The 13,890-nt window shown below is 41.4% G+C and overlaps 2 protein-coding genes across 4 annotated transcripts; both read left to right on the top strand.

Annotated features, from left to right (window-relative positions):
• The first annotated feature begins 1,434 nt into the window (after nt 1-1,434).
• On the top strand, nt 1,435-3,792 carry tmed7 (transmembrane p24 trafficking protein 7). 3 transcript variants are annotated; one of them, XM_020467534.2, is made up of 4 exons: nt 1,435-1,542; nt 1,886-2,103; nt 2,238-2,483; nt 2,749-3,792. In XM_020467534.2, the coding sequence occupies exons 2-4, from the start codon at nt 1,936-1,938 to the stop codon at nt 2,983-2,985; spliced, it is 651 nt and encodes a 216-aa protein (XP_020323123.1). In that variant the 5' UTR covers nt 1,435-1,542; nt 1,886-1,935; the 3' UTR covers nt 2,986-3,792. The 3 variants fall into 3 exon arrangements, with proteins under 3 accessions (XP_020323123.1, XP_031673119.1, XP_020323132.1); XM_031817259.1 differs by lacking the exon at nt 1,435-1,542 and adding an exon at nt 1,544-1,582; XM_020467543.2 differs by lacking the exon at nt 1,435-1,542 and adding an exon at nt 1,741-1,765.
• Nucleotides 3,793-4,963: 1,171 nt separating this feature from the next.
• On the top strand, nt 4,964-12,039 carry fem1c (fem-1 homolog c). Its single transcript, XM_020467521.2, has 2 exons — nt 4,964-6,316; nt 8,248-12,039. The coding sequence occupies exons 1-2, from the start codon at nt 5,773-5,775 to the stop codon at nt 9,549-9,551; spliced, it is 1,848 nt and encodes a 615-aa protein (XP_020323110.1). The 5' UTR covers nt 4,964-5,772; the 3' UTR covers nt 9,552-12,039.
• Nucleotides 12,040-13,890: the final 1,851 nt, after the last annotated feature.

The raw sequence follows: 13,890 nt of genomic DNA, 5'->3' as shown, positions 1-13,890 counted from the left end.
TAGATGACCTGGAGCCGGTGGGACTGGCGACGAATATGTAGCGAGGGCCAGCCGACGAGAGCATACAGGTCGCAGTGGTGGGTGGTATATGGGGCTTTGGTGACAAAACAGATGGCACTGTGATAGACTGCATCCAGTTTGCTGAGTAGAGTGTTGGAGGCTATTTTGCAAATGATATCGCCGAAGTCAAGGATCGGTAGGATAGTCAGTTTTACGAGGGTATGTTTGGCAGCATGAGTGAAGGAGGCTTTGTTGCAAAATAGGAAGCCGATTCTAGATGTAATTTTGGATTGGAGATGCTTAATATGAGTCTGGAAGGAGAGTTTACAGTCTAACCAGACACCTAGGTATTTGTAGTTGTCCACATATTCTAAGTCAGAATCGTCTAGAGTAGTGATGCTAGTTGGGCGAGCGTGTGGGGGGAACGATCGGTTGAAGAGCATGCATTTAGTTTTACTAGCGTTTAAGAGCAATTGGAGGCCACGGAAGGAGAGTTGTATGGCACTGAAGCTCGTTTGGAGGTTTGTTAACACAGTGTCCAAAGAAGGGCCAGATGTATACAGAATGGTGTCGTCTGCTTAGAGGTGGATCAAAGAATCACCCGCAGCAAGAGCGACATTATTGATATATGCAGAGAAAAGAGTCGGCCCGAGAATTGAACCCTGTGGCACCCCCATAGAGACTGCCAGAGGACCGGACAACAGGCCCTCCGATTTGACACACTGAACTCTATCTGAGAAGTAGTTGGTGAACCAGCCGATGCAGTCATTTGAGAAACCAAGGCTGTTGAGTCTGCCAATAAGAATGCAGTGATTGACAGAGTCGAAAGCCTTGGCCAGGTCGATGAAGACGGCTGCACAGTACTGTCTTTTATCGATGGCGGTTATGATATCGTTTAGTACCTTGAGCGTGGCTGAGGTGCACCCGTGACCAGCTTGGAAACCGGATTGCACAGATAAGAAGGTACAGTTAGATTCAAAATGGTTAGAGATACCACGGGCAGGTATTTATTTCAAGTGCAGAGGAAAGTTGGGGAGGGGAGAACGGCAGGAAGGGACAGAAGAGAGAAGGCTATATTTACAAGATTAAGGGTGGGACACAGACATTTGAATAAGACCTTACATGTAATAGGAAAGCATCCAACAGGAAAATGTAAGTATTGCCAGGAAACCGAGACAGTGGAGCATGTATTGATACAGTGGGGACATTATTGGAGGGAAAGAGAGAGGATGAGATCTAGTAAGAGGGAGAAGGGGTTACGGGAAATTAGTTTAAGGAGTATATTGAGTAGAACGTCATTAGATATAGTCTCAAATATGTTGTTATCTTTTTAAGAGCAACGCGGCTGGCAGGCAGATTTAGTTTCTCCCTGTCTCTGTCCCACACTCCAGTACAGTAGGTGGGACATAAAGTTAGATGCCAACCACCCAAAAACCCCACCAAAGAAGAAGAAGAAGATCGGCTGAGGAACGAGCGTCGCGGAGGAGTGACGTTAATGCTACGTCTCTTAGTAGCTACTTGTTTCCGGGTGAGGGATTTGAGGTGAGTGGTATTGGACGAAACACAATATTTAACTAAAATAGTATGCTATTAAATGACTCCTTAAAATATTAGAACAATACGCATTAACAAATGTTGTAATTGTAAACCTACTTAATTTTGCGAACTACATTTCTAATAGAAGTGGATACCTAGTTAATCGGCCTTGTCAGCTAGCTACATTAGCATAGCAAGTTAGCTAGCTAACGTTAGTTGTGAATTCCGGGTTTGTTTTGCCATTCTATTTCTGTTATTTTATTTGTTATTTGTAGTTTGTCAATGTGTACGTTTTTATTAGATTACGTAGTTATCTGTTTGATTATCTGGAAATGTTCTGTGTTTGCAGGTCCACAACGATATAAAATTAACAGTATCGACAATCTTCCATCCGCCAAGATGTGCAGTTATCACGGTACAATCAGACTGTTTGTGCAGGTGCTTTGGGTCCACCTGCTCTGTGGATGGGCGTTTGGCTCTGAGCTTACATTTGAGCTTCCGGATAACGCAAAACAGTGTTTCTATGAAGATATTACCGTTGGTACCAAGTGTACACTTGAGTTCCAGGTAAGTTAATTGAGGCCCTCACATTATGACATGGAGTTATGGGAATTAATATTGATAATAATTCCACCACTATGGAACCAAGTTTTATATCGAAATGGATAGGCTGTATTTTAAACAACACATTTTCTGTCCAGGTTGTCACTGGTGGGCATTACGATGTTGACTGTCGCCTGGAGGATGCAGATGGTACTGTTCTTTACAAAGAAATGAAGAAGCAGTACGACAGCTTTACATTCACGGCTGCCAAGAATGGAACATACAAGTTCTGCTTCAGCAATGAGTTTTCCACCTTCACGCACAAGACAGTCTACTTCGATTTCCAAGTTGGAGAGGATCCTCCACTTTTCCCCAATGAGAACAGGGTCACTGCTTTGACCCAGGTAGGTCTGTTAAAATGACTATTGTTGAGAGATGCTCTTCTATGTGATATTGATTATGGCAGTTCAATAACAAACAAAAAAACAATTGGTTAAATCTCTACAACAGTATGAAATGTCATTGGATTTCAGTGGGCCCCATTAGGTGAAGATGTCATGTGGGAATAGTGTGCATTGACAAACAGTGGTTGGTTATTTGCAGTGCTTGTATGTCAAAACATGCAAGGATCTTGTAAGGATCTTTAAACTCTAAATACCTCTGTTTCAGATGGAGTCTGCCTGTGTGTCCATTCATGAGGCCCTGAAATCGGTCATTGACTATCAGACACATTTCCGTCTGCGGGAGGGTCAGGGACGCAGCCGTGCCGAGGACCTCAACACAAGAGTGGCTTTCTGGTCCATTGGAGAGGCCTTCATTTTGCTGGTGGTCAGCATCAGCCAGGTAGTTTTGCTGAGGAGCTTCTTCTCTGACAGGAAGACCACCACGACGCGAGTTGGATCCTAACGTCCCACAGCATCTCATCCCAGTCACCTCCTCCACTACTACTACAACAACAACAACAACGGTTCATGGCAGATTTTTGCTTTTTAGATGCCATTCACGGAATTTGAATTTTTAATATACGTTCAGGTTTGAAGTTACTTTTAACAAACCCAGTGGATTTTCTAAATGAAATCTAGCAAATATTGGAATTGTAACAACGTATTTATTATGTGGGTGCATATTGTCATTGTTTTTTACAACACTGTTTTCCTGAATGTATGAACATACTGGTGGCCTGTCTTGCAGTTCTAATTTGAGACCTACTTGATACAATTCTGCTTTAAACTATAATTTAATGTATTTGCACACAGTTCTCACTTCCTCCTTAGTAATGGCTCAATTCAAACTTTGTTTTGATATGAATGAAAATAACTGATCAACCGAGTACACAATTGGTAAGCATGTTCTTTGTTTTTAATTTGAGATTCCACTCGTCAACATAGCTTGTGGCCAGCAGAGGTTGTGTTTTGGGTGGATGAGCTTTGACTTGGTGCATTTTCAGGAGTTCAACCAATCTCTTTATTGTAACTGGTGTTTTGTTCTTGGTGTAAATGGTAAAACAGATAAATATGAAGCTGGTTTAAGCACATGATTTAATTTCTTTTATGTTAGGCATTTCTTTAATGGTGTGGTCTTTTTCAGTGTGGTCTTTTTAAAATGTTGGTTTGTATACTGTTCATGATTATTTCTGAACAGCCATCACTGCTGCCACTCCAAGGAATTGTTTCCTTATTTGAACAGCTGAATAAACCTTTTCTGGTAAACCCATTTTTCTGACCTTCTATAATCAATTGAACATTGGTTTGAACTATTGAAGTACAGCGTCTATATCCAGTACTAGGATGTATATTGCGCTGTAGAATAGTTCACTAACATTTGTCCAGAGAGCTCTCATCAGAGTATCAAGAATAGCTGATACATTAAAATCCACTCATTGCTCAGGTCTTTGATGATCAAGTATTGTTTTTTTCCTCTACAAAGGAGGCAGTTTGTGGGTCATGTATACCTGTAAACATCACAAATGGTGTGATTGTAAGCAACACAAAAAGTTGAGGGGTGATGGTTGAAAAATTTGTTACGCATAAAAAGATTTATCTAACTAGGCAAGCCAGTTAAGAATTTCTTATTTACAAAGACGGCCTACCCCGGCCAAACACGACACTGGGCCAATTGTGCGCCACCCTATGGGACTCCCAATCACAGCCGGTTGTGATGCAGCCTGGAATCTAACCACGGTCTGCAGTGACTCCTCTAGCACTGAGGTGCAGTACCTTAGACCGCTGCACCACCCGGGAGCCCTGCCTAGTGTTATTTTGAAGAACTGTAGAAAGCATTCAACTGTATATGAAATTGATCTTTATTATATTCACTTGGTGCTTGCTGATCTAATATGATCATAGAAAAAACATGATCCTCTACTTGGTTCACGAAACCTCCAGGTGGTGGCAGTAGCATAGAATGGAAAAAAAGACATGCAATTCAATCTCGCCATTTGGAAGGACATATGTCATTTCGTTTAATACAGTTTTATTCACAGATTACAACTTCATTCATACAAACTACAAAATTGAATTGAAATCTTGCTCAACCACCTAATAATAAAATGTATGAGGAAGTCTGACCCTTTAACTGGGTCGTCACAAGTTACCACAGTCACAAAGTCATTATTATGGCTAAATCCCGCCTATTTCTACAATTAATTTTAAAATGACATTTTAAACATAACGTTAACCCTAACCTTAACCGAACTGCTAACTTTATGACTAACCCTAACTTTAAATTAAGATACAAAAACATGACTTTTTTCGATATATACAATTTTGACTTTGTGGCTGTGGTAACTTCTGACAATCCGTTAACCGCCGTTGCGCAAATACCCACTCTGTGATTGGATGTTTTCCTTGTCAATAAATTGGGTGTTACAAAGAAACGGCATTGTTTTCGATTTGACTTGAAGTGTATTCTGGGTATTGAGTCGTGATAAATTATGTGGTGGGTGGACAAATCTGCCCCCTCAAGAACACCGTAGAAACATGACCATAGTAGATGTTCTTGTGTTATTTCAAATGAATAACATTTAACGTTCGGGCAAGATTTATGACTCTACCATCTGGTCAACATCGAAGAAAAAGAAAAGGCATTTCAACCGACTTCGGCTGCTGGACAACGTTGACTAGCTTAGCTTCACATACAGGAAATAAGTGGGGGTGGATGTCGGCGTTCTCTGGGCCTCGCCGTAATCATTAGTATTTTAACTGGATAGCTACAACCTCTACCTATGTATACTTACAAATGGTTCTGTCTGAAAATGACATACATAATTAAGTCTATTCATAAAAAACCGCTTGATGGAATAGAAAAGGACGTCGGACGGCGTAACGTTGGACACTCGGAAGAGTAACTAGCTAGATTGCAGCTGGCATCAATATTGTTGTTGGTGAGCAGTACAATACAACAGTTAGCCAGCCAATTGAGGAAGTGTTCTGTCCGTCGCTAACAAGCCAGTGTTAACTTTCAATTGAAGAGGGGAAAGCCGAACAAGCCAATGTTAACAAATACGTTTATCAACTAGCTACCTGATTTCTACCCATTTCGCTCATTTAGCTAGCTAACAAAACATATTACAACATATTCAAAACTAGCTAGCGCCACAAACAAAGGCTTCTGCTCAGCACCTGCCACGGACTTATCTCGTCGACGTTCCTGTCTTTTTAATCAACTGTGTATCCAGTGAAGGAAGCTGAACCAATGGATTTACAAACGGCTGTTTTCAATGCAGCCAGAGATGGCAAGCTACGGTTGCTTCAGAAACTTTTGGAGAACAAAATTGGCCACGAGGTTATCCAATTAATGGCAGAGAAAACCAACGGGGCGACCCCTTTGCTTATGGCTGCCAGATACGGACACCTGGATTTGGTGGAGTATCTAATGGAGTGTTGCTCCGCACCCGTTGAGATTGGGGGGTCAGTGAATTTTGATGGTGAGACTATTGAGGGTGCCCCCCCTTTATGGGCTGCCTCAGCAGCAGGACACCTGAAAGTCGTGCAGTCTTTACTTGGCCACGGTGCTTCTGTGAACAATACAACCCTCACAAATTCCACCCCCCTGAGAGCAGCCTGCTTCGATGGACATCTGGACATTGTGAAATACCTGGTGGAGCACAAGGCAGACCTGGAGGTGGCAAACAGACACGGTCATACATGCCTCATGATTTCGTGTTACAAAGGACACAAGGAAATTGGCCAGTACCTCTTGGAGAAAGGTGCTGACGTTAACAGGAAAAGTGTTAAAGGTGAGTACATTCAAGACGTGTTAATTATCCTGTGTTGTATATCCTGGGCCTACCTAAACAATGATATTAGGCCTAGTAGCTGGCAGGTGTATTACTCTGTGATTGTCTTCATAAAATCAAGAAGTTGAAACATTTACACTAAGTTGTACATCAGATTGGTCTTGATACAATTTCATGGTGTTTTTTTAGACTGTCTCATGGTAAATCCTTTAAATCATCACATTTGTCATGAATCTTGCCCTGGAGTCAGAACTGGGCGATTTCCGCTAGATTGAAATGCTGCAAAGTCAAAATTGGCTATATCGAGAAAAAAATAGAGAAAAAGCAAGGATAGGCATTAGTGTTAACGGTGTGGTTAGACTTAGTTTTAAAATCTGATTTTAATACTTAGTGCAACTTTTTTTTAGCCACTTGTGAAATCGACAAGTAGGACAGATGTTTTTCTACTTGTCCTAAATATATCAATATCATATCAATTGTCCCCCTGTATTGACCATGGAAGGCTACTGGTCTCTGATCCCATGTATTATCTCCTGCTGTTGTTGCCTTGAACAAGGCACTTAAAGTAAAACACTGCACTGATAGGCTACTGTATAACACATGTGTTTGGTCAACCCTCCATTTGTAGAGCTACTGTGAGTGCAGGCTTTTGATCCAACCCTGCTCAAACACACCAGAGTCAGTTTATGAAGGTCCTGTTGAGCAGCTTTATTATTATTATTTATTATTATGTAGGAATAAAAGCCTGTATACCCAGGAGCTCTCCAGGGCTCTCCAGGAGGGGAGGGTTGGCCACCCTGCAACATTACAATTACAACCAGATACTTTTTGTAATTCCCTCATTCAATGAACCAGGGATCAAATGGCTAAGCTGGGAGAGTTAGCCAACTAAGATGTTTATCTATTTGTAAAGTTAAATTATTCAGTGTTCAGGGGAGTTCTTGACGGCATAGGAGTTACTTGTCCATTAGGCTATTCTAAGAATGTTTTTTTTTTTTTACTTTGTCAGAATTGCATGGCCAGTATTGAATAGATGAGAATCCTAGCAAATTTTGAGCGCTTGAGAGATGGTTTTACAACTAGAGCATGCAGTATTGGTTTCATCAACTGTGCATCCGTATCAACTGCGTGTCGGCCATTTCACATTAGTGCCGATGGAAAGTTATTTTAGGACATCAGACATGACTTTGACATTAATGCAGGCTAGTATTTCACTTGCGAGAACCAGCCAAAATACAATCTGTTTTGAATTGTCTATGTAGTTAGTCTGTGTAATTTATTTGACCGGTTGCCCTAACGTCTCTCTGATCCAATTTTCATCTGAATAGCCTGCCCAATTGTTTGATATTGTGATTATTTTCAAATTTAAAATTCATTTTACTCGTCTATTCAGACAACTGAGATCTATATTCTGCTTGTCCAACAATTGTATTTACTTGCGAAGAGAAAGCGCACAAATGACCGCCATGGAGTTTTGCCTCCAGGGCAAGATTCAGGACAAATGCTAACCTGCTAAATCCTCACATTTGGACATCTAATCAGGTCACCTAACAAGCTGGTTTAATTTGTATTTAAACCAATTAGGGGAAGGGAATCTACCCAAGCTTTTGCTAAATGTAAGCCTTGCAATCGCCCACTCACAAGATCTGTTCGGGTCCATGAGATTTGTACCCCCTTGGCGTAACGCTTAGATTGGCACATTGAGTTCATCACTCAGAGGTTTCTCCTAGTGAGATAAGGCTACAGGCAAGCATGTGACAAACCCATTTAGTTGGAATGTAGAGAATTTAACATTTTGATCAACCTTTTGTCTCTTCACTTCATCTTCTTTTCAAATAACTTGCATATATATTGCTCTTTATTACTAGACTGTCTGCCAAAAATGACTTCCATTTAGCGGAACACATGAATTTGTTTTTCTTTCTTCACAGGTAACACGGCATTACATGACTGTGCTGAATCCGGCAGCTTGGAGATAATGAAGATGCTGCTAAAATATGGTGCCACAATGGAGAGGGATGGTTATGGAATGACCCCACTACTGTCCGCTAGTGTGACGGGCCACACAAACATTGTTAACTATTTGACTCAACACCAGCAAACACGCCAATTGGAGAGAATAAACGCCTTGGAACTACTTGGTGCCACTTTTGTGGATAAAAAGCGTGATCTTCTTGGGGCATTAAAGTACTGGAAGAGGGCCATGGACCTGAGATACAGGGACGGCAACAATGTTCTCCACAAAGCACACCCAAAGCAGTTGATCATGGCCTATGACCATGCCAGGGAGGTAAGTAATGAGGAGGAGCTAGACAGCTTGATCTCTGAACCAGATGAGATGAGGATGCAGGCCTTGCTCATTAGAGAGCGCATCCTAGGCCCCTCCCACCCCGACACCTCTTACTACATCCGCTACCGGGGTGCTGTATATGCTGACTCTGGGAACTTTGAGCGCTGTATCAATCTGTGGAAGTACGCCTTGGACATGCAGCAGAGCAACCTGGACCCCCTCAGCCCCATGACAGCCAGCAGCCTGCTGTCCTTCGCTGAGCTCTTCTCCTTCATGCTCCAGGACCGTGCCAAAGGCCTGCTGGGCACCTCAGTCTCCTTCGATGACCTCATGGGCATCCTCAGTAAGAGCGTGCTGGAGATTGAGCGGGCGGTGAAACAGAACTTGCCTGACCAGGCTCAGCTCAGCAAGGCCCTCTCCATCATCCTGCATCTCATCTGCCTGCTGGAGAAGGTCCCCTGCACTGTGGATCAGGACCACTTGAAGAAGGAGACCATCTACAGGTTCCTGAAGCTGCAGCCCTGTGGGAAGAATGGCTACAGCCCGCTCCACCTGGCCGTGGACAGGAACACCACCTGCGTGGGCCGCTATCCTGTCTGTAAGTTCCCCTCTTTCTACGTCACCTCTATCCTACTGGAGTGTGGGGCGGATGTCAACTTCCGCGACGAGGACAACAACAGCCCCCTGCATGTGGCCGCCTCCAACAACCACCCGGACATCATGAATCTGCTGATTGCCTGCGGCACGCACTTTGACAGCACCAACTCCCTGAAGCAGATGGCGTGTGACCTGCTGGACGAGAAGGAGATGGCCAAGAACCTGATCCAACCCATCAATCACACCACCCTGCAGTGTCTATCTGCGCGGGCCATCGTCAAACACAGCCTTTCCTACAGAGGCAACATCCCAGAGAAGCTGGAGGCCTTTGTGCTTCTCCACAGATAATGACTATTAAAGACGTGAGAGTGGAGTGCGATCCTGCTCTTTTGATCATATTGAAGTCGAGGATGAATGTCACGTGAACAACTTCGCTTTCCCCCCCTACAAAGCCAGAGTTAAAGCTCTGTGGAAAATCAATGGGGATTTTTGTAATATGGGCATGCACAATATTTTGAACCGAGCTAGTGTTTTGCTTTCTAATTTCTACATATTCCATGCTATTTATTAAGATATCATTGAGAGATTTCTCTTTGTGTGTTTCTCTATTTGCAAAGATGCAGGAATATGTTGAGTCATTTTTACATCACCATGGTTCCAATTCGAACCTTTTTCTATAACTAATTGGTCTTTTGATCAATCAGATCAGCTCTGAAAAATATCTGATGCGATTGATAAAAATACCAATTAGTGGACAAAAATGTCAGAATTGGGCTGCCTGTGTAAATGCAGCCAATGTTGCCAATATATCGACCCTCTACATTTCATTGTACGTTCTTTATGCTCTCATTCAATGGTAATGTTTTCAGGGTTTTGGGTCTGTGGCGTTGAGTAATGGACTAATTTCTCGATCAAAACCATAAAGATGCTTCATGAAGTGGTCATGTTTGCAAATACCATAAGTGCTTTATTCCTTCTATGCACAGGCTATGATATGCGACTGTTCTGTGCGGTGTCTTGCATTTTGATGTGGTAACTCCCCTGTTCCTTCATCTTTCCCTAATTTGTTACACTAAGCAGAGGGATGTGATGTGACAATTGCTGAATGCTGTTAGTGGTGGGGTTGGGTGATTTCATGTGCTAACTTTTTTAAAGGTTATTAAGTGCTGAAGTTGAGTAGGAGTGTATGCAACCCTCATGCTTGATATCATTGACCTTTGAACCTGATTCTTCTATGGTGATCTGAGCACTAAAGCAACATGGTTAGTTGGAAACTAATATGTCTGTGCATGTAGTTAGAATTCAAAGGAAACCCCTCGACATCTGCGTTTTGAATGGCATATCATTAAATTATTGCATAAACGCTTTAGAGCTCTGACGAACCCAAACATATAACCTTATTCACCCAATTGCATTATAATTGGAAAGTAGGAAGGCCATGTACAGTGTGTCTGTCTGAGCTTTGTGAAGTAACCTTGCACATTAGCTTTATTCATCTGGTTTAAAAAAGGGCTTAACTTAATATGTTAAGGAATAGATTTAGCTAAATACAGAACCATACCAGGGAACTTGCTTTAATTCTGCACTTTATTACAGACTGTAAGATTCCAATGACAAAATTCCAATGATCAATTTCATGTCTTAAGAACTAATTTGACAATAAACCCATGTTGCATTTGCCCTCTTTTTCCCAGTGTTTTCATTCAGTCCCAAGTAGCTATGCAGCAGGATTACATTTGTCTCTGTAGTGACTCTCCTGCACACACCTATTTCCCACCCCTTTAAAATGTGGCAGTGTTACTGGATGTTCTTTTCTTGATGAGTCATGGGCCGAGGAATGCCTGTAGCCAGTAGGGTGGATCCTCTTGATAGATAACAGTAGGCCTGTCTAGTTGGCCATGGTGCTTGAACAAAGACTTGTTGGTTATGCTATTGTTGTTTCTCTATTGTACAAAAACATGGTCAAGACCAACTTTTTTTTAGATTCTTTGTCATATCTTTTCTCAACTCATTAGCCTACCTCTTGGCTGGAATGTTCACGTCATTAAACTAAAATGAGGGTACAGTATGGTTGAGCATGTTCAGACTTGCTTGTAGTCTGTCAAGCATGAATAACTTGTATAGTTTTTTTCTTCTGAGAATTAGCCTAGTTTTATTGCCACTCAATAGGTCACACATTTTAGAGTGTATTGTCATTGCAATATTGTGGTGTTTTTCACCCCTAAAAGGACTTTGCACCCTCATTGAACCCAACCCTATCCTAAATTTCCTTTACTGGGCTACACACATTACTGTCATTTATAATTTCTGTCCTTTTTGGCAATTGACGCTCAGCCTACTTCTGTCATGTCTTAAAATAACCCAGAATAATGCCCCACTGAAAACGTGGCCTAAATAAGGGCTCGTTCCAATGTCTCCCTGCAGGTGTTTGTCAGTACAACGCCCATAAACCCAGCTGAAAGATGGCACTCCCTAAATGCTTCTCAAAAGTTTCTAGAAATCATGTTAACCTGTTTTTAAGACAACTCCCAGCTCAGAGTAGTTTTTAGGGTAATGTGAAGACACAGCCCAGACGAACTCTGATCCTGGAGTAAAATCAACTCATGAAAGTTTCAGCTGGTAATCGAAACAGTTTTGAGGTACCGCAAAGGAAAGATGGTGATGACGCTCCTTGACTTTGTTGCAAATAATGGGGAAACACCAATGAGGCATCGCCAGCTGTGCACGGTTCAGACAACCACGGTAAAGGTGATTGTCAAATGTTGCTATTGTGAATAGCTCAATACTTTTCGCCTGACAGTCAGTTTGCCTTCTAATAAATATTTGCTAAAATGTTGGCACGCATTACATTTTGTTTTTTTTACTAATTCTGTTGGTTACAAGCAGAATTTTTATAATATTACCATTACCAACACTTGTCACCCATTTAATTACTCAAAGTTACATCAAATCTCTTGCCAATAATGTTGCATAAAACATTTTGGAAGGTCTGTCATTTTCATCGAAGTTAACATAGGCCCTAGATGCCTTTAATTGCCCAATTTAGGCTTTTTTTATGTTTAATTTCAAAGGGATAACTTGCAGTAGTCTGGACAGGAGATGACAGGTTCCATTAGGCCCAGTGCCGGTTCCTGTGTGTGGAAGGGTGGTACTCTAATGAAAGTCCCTTTACCTCTCATATGGGAGCTCTTGTCTGGTAAAGTGTTGGAATTTCTCATTAGTATCGGCCAATGTGAAAAAGGAGACTCCATTGAAACATTTGGCACATGTTCCCACAAAAAAAAAAGACTATAGAATACTATATTACCTAGTATAGTTCTGTAGAATACTGTACTACACTGTAGTATCCCTTGATCGTGTAGTGCTTACTATATAATTTTGTAGTATACTGTAGAATATAATAATCCACAATGTAGTATCCCTTGATCGTGTAGTGCTTACTATATAATTTTGTAGTGTACTGTAGAATACAATAATCCACAATGTAGTATCCCTTGATCGTGTAGTGCTTACTATATAATTTTGTAGTATACTGTAGAATACAATACTCCACACTGTAGTATCCATTGGTCATGTAGTGCTTACTTTAGAATGTTGTAGTATACTGTAGAATTCTATGCTACACACTAGTATCCCTTGAATGTGTAGTGCTTACAATAGAATTGTGTAGCATACTGTAGAATACTATATTAAATACAGTATTATCTGCAAAAACATAGTAATTACAATACTATATTTCTAAGTAATAGTTTTTACTATAGTAATACTACAGTATTTGTACTGTAGTAAATTATACTGCAGTGTATAGTCCTGTCCACAAAAACACTACATTAAATACTACAGTATACTTCCGCAAAAACACTACAGTGAATACTATATACTAATACTACAGTATTTAGAGCATAGTATACTCTAATATTTTTTCAAAAGGGTGCAGGTGCTATGACAGCCGCATAACAGAAAATATTATAGTGCTTTATCTGTGAATAGTAATGACAATAGTGAACTTCTACTGTATTTATCTCTGAACGTACTTATTTTCTGAGACTAGCTTTTAAAGATTCAATTAAGTTGAGTTATCAATAATGAGAGACAGAACCATTAGACAAAGAAAGCATGACCTGTTTAAGATCCCCTCCCCCAGAGCTTAAAATAGAGAGGGTAATAACATGGGGAACTCTGGGTACGAGGGTCACATGTGGAACAGAATGTCAACAGGCCATTAAAACAGGACCTCGGCTAAGCTTTCACTGGGAAATAGACGTGCGGGGGACACTTGAGCAGGCAGGCACCAATCTTCCTAACTACCACTGTGCAACGGCTCACCCCACTGAGTCAACTGTGAAAACAACAGGGCATATTTATAGGAAGAGGTGGCATGATTACACCAATGCCATTTCAGAGCTATTCTAGTCTCCCAGTCTTCCTCTGGGCAGCAAGGGCAGTGCCCTTGCCAGTTCTTTTATGGTGTTAGTTGGAGATTATTTGTCCTGGTGGTGAGCCACACTATTAAACAGATGTATCATCACACAAAACTGATACTGACACCATTACACCCTGCTATCTGCTTCCAGTGTAAAATGACTAATTTACATGTCCTATTAAACTCCACAAAGGTTTCATTCACGCTCATTTTGCACATTCCCTCACACTTAACATCCATTTATGCTGGTTAGCTGACATAGAG

This window comes from Oncorhynchus kisutch, linkage group LG3, assembly GCF_002021735.2.
Source record: "Oncorhynchus kisutch isolate 150728-3 linkage group LG3, Okis_V2, whole genome shotgun sequence".
Classification (NCBI taxonomy): domain Eukaryota; kingdom Metazoa; phylum Chordata; class Actinopteri; order Salmoniformes; family Salmonidae; genus Oncorhynchus; species Oncorhynchus kisutch.
Note: the sequence above shows the minus strand (reverse complement) of the source record. Positions and strands in the feature narration are given on the sequence as shown.

Excerpts from the sequence above, each read along its gene's own strand:
- fem1c (XM_020467521.2), top strand. The coding sequence starts at position 5,773 with ATGGATTTACAAACGGCTGTTTTCAATGCAGCCAGAGATGGCAAGCTA. Across the intron at positions 6,317-8,247 it reads TAACAGGAAAAGTGTTAAAG|GTAACACGGCATTACATGAC; the intron begins GTGAGTACATTC and ends CTTTCTTCACAG.
- tmed7 (XM_020467534.2), top strand. The coding sequence starts at position 1,936 with ATGTGCAGTTATCACGGTACAATCAGACTGTTTGTGCAGGTGCTTTGG. Across the intron at positions 2,104-2,237 it reads AGTGTACACTTGAGTTCCAG|GTTGTCACTGGTGGGCATTA; the intron begins GTAAGTTAATTG and ends TTTTCTGTCCAG. Across the intron at positions 2,484-2,748 it reads GGGTCACTGCTTTGACCCAG|ATGGAGTCTGCCTGTGTGTC; the intron begins GTAGGTCTGTTA and ends CCTCTGTTTCAG.